Source organism: Asterias rubens, chromosome 18 (genome assembly GCF_902459465.1).
Source record: "Asterias rubens chromosome 18, eAstRub1.3, whole genome shotgun sequence".
NCBI lineage: Eukaryota > Metazoa > Echinodermata > Asteroidea > Forcipulatida > Asteriidae > Asterias > Asterias rubens.
Window position 1 is genome coordinate 9,882,374 of NC_047079.1, and position 10,667 is coordinate 9,893,040.

Sequence of the window (10,667 nt, forward strand, 5' to 3'; positions counted from 1 at the left end):
TTATTTAAAGATTTTTATTTCAAAAGGCGCTGCGTTGTAGTCTCCTTCTTAAGACAGGAATTTGCAGTTTACAGTCAAAACCCCTCAGTGTCAACAACAAAAATACACATCTAGTACATAGCTCTCGACCAACCGGGCAATTGCGGCCATTGGCCCCGTCTTCGCGTCGGTACGCCGCCCCCGATGAAAGAGAACGGCACCCCTAGCAATTCTCAAGTGTTCATTAACAGTACCCTTGCCCCCCCCCCCCTCCCCTCTCTTCGTGAAAGTGGACCCTTTCCATCAGGAATGAGAAACACAGTGCCACATCAGGCGTCTTTGACATTTTAGCATTGCATGAATGTATCTCAAACAAACTTTGTTGCGGCACTGCATGCATGATGCCCTTTATTTAGCACTGCACAGAGAAAGCTACTTTGTAAGGTTTGGTGTTGGGAAAATATACAGCACAAAACATAACACAGAATACTGCGCTGCAAGATGCCATTTATTTAGCATTGCACAGAACAAGCCACGTTATAAGGTTTGGTATTGAAAAATATACGGCACGAAACATAACACAGAATATTACACGGCAAGATGTCCTTTATTTAGCACCACACCGAACAAGCCAAGGTTTTCCTGAAGACGAGCAGAGTATACTGTTCGAAACGTCGAGACCAAACCGGCTCTTCTCAGAGCCAACACTCACACAAAATAGATTTACACATGGTTGTACCCGCAAGTTTCATATACCCTATAGTTTCCATAGTAGTTTATATAGGTTCTATATTAAAGCAGTTGGTTTTACCAGTAGCTGTGTAGCTTTGTACATTGAAGAAACTTTAATAAAATTCCCCCTCCAGGAAAAAAAATAGAAATGAACAAACAAAAATAAATTATAGTTTATTCCTGTTTCTGCACACAATACAAAGCTTCAAACAATACTTCAGCCGAGGTTTGGTGTTGATAAAGTTTAGGCCACAAACAAAATAAAGAATCTGAATATTATCTGAATTAATATAGTCGGCAAAGCATCCGTTTAGTTTTGGTTTCTTTGGCTCGCCATAGGTGTTCCCTAATTTGCATTGTACGCTTTCCTTGTAACCATATACCATTGTGTTTGATAGTCTAAACCGTTTGCGATCCCACCATTATCCCATACTGTAAATAAATAATTTGAATCTAATTCATCGGCCTCCTTTTTTCCTCCTTTTTTTCATCCGCATGAGCAAGGCGAAGTAGCATGAAATAACGGAAACATCATTTGTTTCGAAGACATTGAAGACATCTCAATTATTAATAGACGTGGGAAGGAAAACCTCTATTGGGCAACCCACGCAGTCAGGTAGGGAACGAAACACACAATCCACATGCAAGGTTCGAACCGGGGTCAACAGAGGAGGGCAGGTATCAACACCACTGCGCTAAACCTGACTGCCATCATTGTCATTTAATTGTCAATTTCAATGCCTTAGTCATTTAATTACAGTACGGTCTATAAAAAAAGCTATGTTTGAAAAAAAAACTTGAAAACATCCGTGCATCCCATGTGATTCAATTGCACCGAAGCCCCCTCACATAGTCACATTATCTGAGCTAAGTCATCCGCTATAAATGAGTGGGAAGGAATTTAATTCTGGTATAGATCCAGTATTGGGTTCAACCATGGAGGATAGAATTGGTTCAGCCACCATCGAATTCTATTTGACAGATTACGTGGGGCCTCGTCAAAATAGCGTTCCAGTTCATGGATTAACCCTAACCTTTGTACTCGTGTAAAACTTAACAAAATTATTGGTGCGTAAACCTCAAAAATAGTGTATTTTGTAGTTGAATGCATTACTTAATAAAGCAACAGTTACAAGTCTTGTTGGGTTCAATTCGAGTCAGATGTCCTTAGAAAGTATGCCTTGATTAAGTGGGTGTATTCATGGCAGCTAATTCTATAATTGCTTTGTTATATAACATTTCTCAAATTCCAATGGGGGATATGTTGCCATGGTTTATTTTGTTCTGCAAGAAAACAACAACAATAGTTATAGTTTGAGTGATCTAGCTTTTGCGTTTTACGAACAGCCAAAAAGAACGTACAAACGGCAAACTGCACGCAGAAAACGTTTGTACGAAGAGGTGCTCTTGTAGACTAAATAATTAATAGTTATTCAAACACACTACGAACAGATTTTGGCTTATTTTTTTCAAATAGGTAACATTTCAAAGAATAAAAAGTGTACGAACCAGTTTAAATTAGCTCAACTTTAAACTTTCGGCAAAATCTCAACATGAAAACATCCACCAAAATAAGATAACATGCACGCGTAAGAACGACGAATCTGGTCTTGCCGTATATTGACGGGTGTCTTAAGGGCACATTCTCACGAGTCGTACTATACCGTAAATCAGCCACCGTCATTTCGAAGTGATGAGATTTGTTCCTTCTCACCCCCCCCTCCCCACCAACAAAAAAAAGAAAAAAAAAAGAAACACGTCTCGACATTTTAATTTTGCAATTTCAAAGAAACATCGTTGTCTAAAGAAACCATCTGTTGGACTCAATGTCTCCAACGTGCAAGCCCAGTGGGAAGACGTTCACGTCGAGTTATGTCACTTGGAAAACCAAAATTGCTTCACCTTTTTGACAACTGCTCGTTTCGTCAGTGTGGACGGGTGCAATTATTGTTTTCGTACCCCACGCTGGTCATCGCATACACGTATAAGGTATGGGAGCTTTCCCTGATCCCTTCACTGTTGACCCCGCGGCCAGCTTGTGGTACGAAAACAAAAAATTGCAGACTGGGAGAAAATGATAGCGGAGTGCAGTTATACACCCAAGGGTATGTTTAATTATCAAATACAAAGTTTGATCTTTATCTAAAACCGTCCCCACGTATGCATCTTCGCTCGCCATTATTACTAGTCACGTCTCTACGTGCCTTAGACGTAGGATTCAATTAAACGTAATACATCCACGACAAATATGATGTGAAATTAAGTACGTGGCCCAACAAAGTAACATTTGCATTCAGTCCACTTTCATGTGGACGCCTAGTACGCAAACAGGCCAGCGAAATTAACTGAAAATGAGATCCTTTGATATTAATTACTGTTGAATTGAATTGGATTGAGTTGAAGTTCAGTTTGTCTTGACGTTGACGGTTCTTCCGTCAAAATAGCCTGAATACATTTTCAACCGTGTGTCATTTTAAAGGCGTTGGAAATTGCCAAAGAGCAGTCTTCTCACTTGGTGTATCTCAACATATGCATAAAATACACACAACCTGTGGAAGTTTGAACCCAATTGGCCGTCTTAGTTGCGAGATTATAATAAAAGAAAACCACCCTATTGTCGCACAAGTTATTATTATTATTATTATTATTATTATTATTATTATTATTATTATTATTATTATTATTATTATTATTATTATTATTATTATTATTATTATTATTATTATTATTATTATTATTATTATTATTATTATTATTATTATTATTATTATTATTATTATTATTATTATTATTATTATTATTATTATTATTATTATTATTATTATTATGGAAATAAAATGCGAGTTTGACTTGAATTGAAAGTAGGATGTGGTATACTCCGGAGAGATACTGTTGTCGTCTTTCAGTTCTGCCGTAGCAAAGACCGATTGCACGGTACATCAATCGATTCCACCGACCCAAAGAACATTGATTGTCCTTAATTAGAACCGATACCATTTCGCGAGCAAAGTGATTACCGAATGAATGTCATAATGGGACACTCCTTTTGTATTTGTCTTTTGCATGGACATCACAGTCGCACAAAAAAAAGGTGCTTGCTACATCTGTAAACAGTTAGTGTACATGTAGTATGCTGTTAAAATGGCAAGGTTACCAAGGCATTTTCTCCTTGGTAAAGGGCACCCTATGATGAAATTGTAAATTTCTACTGGAGCATTTCAAGGGCACCAAGGTAATGACCAGGGGGCATGGAGGCATCAGCCTTCGTTGCCTCTTGTTTGGACGACCATCTTTATGAACAATAAATGGGTACGTTCGTTTAGCTTCCCCGGGTCAAACCCGGTGTGTGGCGTTTTTATTCTTTCCAGGACGAACGTGTGCAGATAACTACCCACGTTCGTCCTGGAAAAAAAACCCGACACACACCGGGGTCGACCCGGGGTAGCTAAACGAACGCACCCACTGTGACTGGAGTAATACATGGTTACCCTATGGCCGTAGTTGTGTCTTAACTCCCGGTTCGAATCCTACCGGGGGCATTTTATATTGATGGGGTTTTCAGTCCCTTCCTGATTGCGTAGTGTTTTCCTAGAACAAATCTTTATTTTCTTCTTTATTTTCTTTATTATCTTGAACTAACACTCCCTTCATTGTCTTCTGACCATTGGGTTTTCGTTGTGATTAAGTTCACTTTTCTCACCATTCTCCGAGGTTTTTCCTCCCACATCTAAAACTGAAACTTCCTCTCATGTCTTCTCTCCGTTGTGTTATTGGCAAGTCAGTGATTAAAGGCAGTGGACACTATTGGTAATTACTCAAAATAATTATTAGCATAAAACCTTACTTGGTAACAGTAATGGGGAGAGGTAGATAGTATAAAACATTGTGAAAAACAGCTCCCTCTGAAGTGACATAGTTTTCGAGAAAGAAGTAATTTTCCCAAGAGTTTGATTTCGAGACCTCTTCGTTAGAATTTGAGGTCTCGAAATCAACCATCTAATTATAGACACAACTTCGTGTGACAAGGGTGTTTTTTCTTTCATTATTATCTCGCAACTTCGACGACCAATTGAGCTCAAATCTTGATAGGTTTGTTATTTTATGTATATGTTGAGATACACCAAGTGAGAAGACTGGTCTTTGACAATTACCAATAGTGTCCACTACCTTTAAGTTCGTTTTTCTGAGAGTTCTTGCCTTCATAACCAGAATGAATAGACTGTTAAACTCTAAATTATGTTAAAAAATGTTAAACTCTAAATTATATCGTGATCGCGCCAGAGCATAGGGCCTATGAGAACAATACGATAGCTAACAATTAGTTTGTTTACAGGAAAATCACAAAGACCCAATCATAAATTATTGTAAATTAATTGTATTAATAATATATTATTCAATTCAATTTGCTATTCATTCGTCATGCGAGCATGAAAATCATTACCTCTGTTTGTACGTATACACGCTTGTACTTCAAAATATTCAAATTACGGAAATATACTGGCAGAATTGCACAAAATATATAGTATTAAGATAACGTTTTGCTCCCTCTTTCCCCGCACTGAACACTATTGGTAATTACTCAGAATAATTGTTAGCATAAGAACTCACTTGGTAACGGGCAACGGAGAGCTGTTAAAAAACATTAGATTTTGAGAAAGGAGAAACTTTCTCACTCAACTACTGGAATTGATTTCGAGACCTCAGCTGAGGTCTCGAAATCAAGCATCTGAGAGCACACAACTTGTGCGACAATATGGTGATTTTCTTCCATTATTATCTCGCAACTTCGACTACCAATATTGAGTTTAAACTTTCACAGGTTTGCATATGTTGAGATATATCAAGTGATAAGACTGGTCTTTTACAATCATCAAATGTGTCCAGTGCCTTTAACTTGTCATCTCTTCTTATTTCAAGGTTGGTTGTGTGACACAGACACCTTGAGGACACTAACACAGTCTGCCAGGTGTAAAATTAACCAATGAGTAGAGAGAGATGAGACAGCAAGCAACGGGAAGGAATGGGTATGTTCGTGAGTATGTTCCCCATGTGATTTCAGTTCAATGGGTTAAATGCACTGAACGCCATTGTATTAAAATAACAAATCTGTGATTTTTTTCTCAATTGGTCATCGAAGATGCAAGAGAACCATGAAAGAAAACACACCCTTGTTGTACAATTTGTTGTGCTTGTAGATGCCAAATAAAAGGCTTCAGGACTTAAGTCTGTTATTACTTTTGAGTGAGAAATTACTTCAAAAACTACGTTAATACTTCAGAGGAATGCCGAAAAAAGAGGTCTCGAAATCAACCATCTAAACGCATCTAAACTTCGTGTGACAAGGGTTATTTTCTCATTATTTTCTAGCAACTGTGATGACCTATTGAGCTCAATTTTCACAGGTTTGTTATTTTATGGATATGTTGAGATACACCAACTGTGAAGGCTAGTCTTGGACAATTATCAATAGTGTCCACTGCCGTTTGGGATATACATTCAGAAATATAACTAGGCAAAGCATCAAAACATGTAAATTAAGATTACATTCATGAGTTTATGTGAAAAACCTCTCTCATGTAGAACAGTTTGGACCACTGCGCTTGTATCAAGCACTTCAGACCAAACCGTGTCATGCAATGATTAATAAAAACACTGGACACTATTGGTAATTACTTAAAATATATAGTTAGCATAAAAAGTACTTGGTAACGAGCAGCGGAGAGCTGTTGATAGTATAAAACATTGTGAGAAACGGCTCCCTCTGAAGTAACGTAGTTTTTGAGAGAGAAAAAAAACATTTCACTAAAATAATAGAAGATTTCGTGCCAGGAGCCTTTTATTCATATCTAGAACACACAGAGTAACGCAACATGGATGTTTTTTCTTTCATAATTTTCTTGCAACTTCAATGACTAATTGAGTCCAAATTTTCACCGGTTTGTTATTTTATGCATAATGTTGAGATACACCTAGTGAGAGTACTGGTCTTGACCAATCAAACGTGTCCAGTGCCATTCAATGTTCTCCACCAATGATCATGAAAACGGGTTCATATCAACGTGCGTTTCCTATGGATCACTCCTTTAGATTGGTCTTTTTTCATCAAACGCCATTAACAGGGCACGGATCGCAGCAAACCATCCATTGTTAAACATCTTCAAACGCGAAATCGTTATCGGCTTTCAGTCCCCAGTATAGTCTTCTTTGCAGGTGGTGGAAATGACTAGCTGGACCCAACACAATAACCCTCGCAATTAAGTAACCACAAAGTTCTGTGCACAATCCCTCATTATGCACCTAAAACCTGTGTCAAATCAAGCGTAGAATGAATGGTATTAGCAACCAGCTCGACGTGTTGGAATGAAGGACAATTTTTGTTTGACCATGGACGTACGGTTTGATCGTATGGTATCTATCGATTTTGTGGGTATAGAGAAACACCTTTTTTGCGGTTTGTTGCCAATTTTGCTGCAGTCTTTACGCCACTTTTGCATCAAGGTTGCTGTTGTCTACACTAATTCACCAGGTTAAAGACTACATAAAATTACCGACCGTGGTCGAACCAGTCACTTCAACACGCTACAAATAGCGCAGTTCACTCGGGTAAGGCAGAACGAATAATCAGACAGAACACAATCTAAGTTACTGATGAATGCTCTCAAGTAAAAACAAAAGACAATCAAAAAAGAGTGCTTGTTTTCGAGTTGACTATTTAGCCAGTCAGAAAATCCTCTGTTTTTTAAGGTTTTTGATACCTTATGTAGATCAAGTTTTTGTCCATGACATGAATCCCCACTCACTGTAAATGAAAATGTATGTAATATAATCTACCAGTAGAAGTTTCACCGTCTGTAGCCGACAAGTTTTTTAAAATCAAAGAGCAATGTTTTTAGGAGAGTCGCGTAAAATAATTCGTTGTATACTAAACTCGTCTCACTGTGAGACGACAATTATTTTTTGGGGGAAACTGTGATACTCATTTCTAAAAAAATAGATACAGCACCTCAGCATGTTACAATTTAAGGGTTTCTACCATCAGTATCTTTAAACAGTGTAAGTTTGATATCAATCTGTGGACACTTTTGTTTGTGACCTACAAATTATTGTTCTCAACCCCTAAAACACTTTTTGTTAAGTTCCTGATCAAGCTGGAAAAGAAGCACTACACATGCAGTGAAACCGTTCAACACGTGTTCGTAACTTGTCGTTTTCCCCTCACTCGATTTCAATTAAATTGGAACATATTTGATTGTGTGTATCAAAAACCTACGTTGTATAATGTTGCTTTGTCAGAAGTAAATTGCTTTCCGCTGGAGCACTTTCAATGCTTTTCAATTCCAATCGTTGCTTTCTTTGTGGCATTTTACTTTTGTATCCATACATAGACCCCAAATAAAAAATATACATGTATAGAGAAGTCTCTATCATGATTCCAATATCTGTTATGATTCATATAAGTAGGATTTTAAACTTTGCATGGTGGAAATACGATATAGAAAGGTTTGCGGTAACACCATGTAATGACTATCTCTAAATGAGTTGGGGTGGTTCTGAAAAGAACCGTTGGTTTCAACCCGCCGTTTCGATCAGTATGCCCTGATCGTCTTCTGGAGAAAGCGATTCTGGATGATTCATATAATTATTTAATGTACTGGGTTTTTTGTCCACTTGTTGGTGTTTGAAGAATTCCGTTGTGATTGTCTAATAAAGGGTGCGTTCGTTTAGCTTCCCGTGTCGACCCCGGTGTGTGGTGGCTTTTTTTCCAGGACGAACGTGTGCAGATAATTACCCACGTTCGTTCTGGGGAAAAAAACCTCCACACACCGGGGTCGACCCAGGGAAGCCAAACGAACGCACCCAATAGCAAACCAACATAAATGTTTTCTTGTACAGAATGTCGGTCACTTCGTTCCCACGCCACTTCGTACCCAAGCCACTCCGTACCCAAAGTACCAATACACGTAACGTCTCCACAGGAAACTCTCTCGACAAGCTAATTATACATTGTAAGTGAATTAATCTATAAAATTCTACTCTTGAATGGTAAACCAAATCTCCATCTCGCCATGTTTTATGCAACACTACAACTTAAGTTTCAAAGAGTGGATTTGGTGTCAATCATACACCAAACACCGATGTGTTTTGAACATCGCGAAATTATTTACCTTTGTGCAGTTTAAACAATGTTTAATCTATAAAACTCCAGGGAACGATTTCGTGCATAAATGTTGAGTAGCTTAAATGCACTGGACACTATTGATAATTACTCTAAACAATTGTAAGCATAAAACTTACTTGGTAATCAGTAATGGGGAGCTGATGACGATAGTATAAAACATTGTGAAAAACGGTTCCCTATGAATTCACGTATTTTTTTTTTTTTAAGGAGTAATTTCTCAGTAAAATATTTGAATTGATTTCGAGACCTCACCTCGCAGTTTCGACATACAGTGTGCGTTATACGGTACGAGTTGACTTGGATACAAGTTGACTTGGGTACGAGTTGACTTGGGTATGAGTTGACTTGGGTATGAGTTAACCCGTTTCGGAAATTAAGCAAATAAAAACACACAACTTCGTGTAACAAGGGTGAGTTTTTTCATCCATTATTACCTTGCAATTTTGACAATCAATTAGTTAAAATTTCCACATGATTGTTATAATGTAATTATGTTGAGATACACCAAGTAAGACGACTGGTCTTTAGCAACTACCAAAGGTGTCCAGTGCCTTTTTAAGAAAAAAGGCTGAACTTTTTGTGCAGACTAAATGGCACAATTGAGCAGCAAACTTCGATGTTTGAGAAGCAACTTTTTGTGTAACAATTTGCTCTGCTATATACAATAGGAAATAGTTCGCTGAACTAAAACCGTGGGAGCGTTTATGGCGAGAACATTTGGGGCGTGAGCAGATAATGTGAGCGAGGACCGACCAAGAAAAGTTTCTGATTCAAATTGGTAAAAAAAAAAAAAATAGAAAACATTTTTGTATCCTGAAACGTTTTCCCTCATTCATTATGAAATAAGTTATATGTATCTAATTTACTCAAAATGATATATATTTAGTTTGGTAACAAATAAAAAATGGGTGACAACGTGGCGGCAGAATACGGAAATCTTTCCCACACTTTATTTCGCTTAAATGCAGCAACGGAACACAACGCCTTCATGATCAGTTGGCAATTTCATCCGGCAATTTCGCTAAGCAAAATTTCTACTGAACCAATTGTGTACACATAGCATGCTAAACATAGAGATAGCACATTATGTCTTTTAAGTTAGCAACTGACGCAATTTGCATAGCATTTTGCTCGGCTATACGAGGGAAATTGGAAAGGGTTTCGGCAACACCATGTAATGACTATCTCTAAATGAGTTGGGGTGGTTCTGAAAAGAAACGTTGTGGAGAAAGTTTAAACCAACGGTTCTTTTCAGTCAGAACTGACCCAACTCAGTTAGAGATAGTCATTACATGGTGTTACCGAAAACCTTTTCACATCGTATCTCCACCATGCAAAGTTTCAAATCCTACGAGGGAAATCGTTCACTGATTAAAGGTTTTGGAAACTTACCACATCGTTGGCTTCAATCTCCGCTTGGCAGACGAGCGAAAGAGCCAGACAGAATAGGCCTACCAGCCACCACGTGCGAAGAGCCCGTGGAGTTTCCCCTCCACACCTCGCCATCATTCCAATCGCAATCCTTCGCCAACCAAATAGAAACCAACAAAACCACCCTCGATGTCTCGCTGGAAAATTAAACTGTTATCCCTTATCGAAGACGTTGTGTTTCACTGAAAAAACCTCCAGAGTTTTCTACAACTCGCAAGAAAGTAAGTACGTGTCCGTGTCGCTTGACTGTCAGTAGTAGAATGCCGAGCTCTGCGCACCGCGCTCTTATTTTTATGAAACCCCTTTTCGTTGTAGATGTTGTCTGGTACTTATCCGCGTCAATGGT

General features: G+C 38.2%; 1 protein-coding gene across 1 annotated transcript in view; it reads right to left on the reverse strand.

The window, feature by feature from the left end:
- LOC117302656 (serine-rich adhesin for platelets-like) overlaps positions 1-10,396 on the reverse strand; it is a 38,666-nt gene extending 28,270 nt beyond the window's left edge. Inside the window, exon 1 of the mRNA XM_033786638.1 lies at positions 10,283-10,396. Coding sequence (XP_033642529.1) covers positions 10,283-10,396 — 114 coding nt within the window. The remainder of the gene's footprint in view (positions 1-10,282) is intronic.
- Positions 10,397-10,667: the final 271 nt, after the last annotated feature.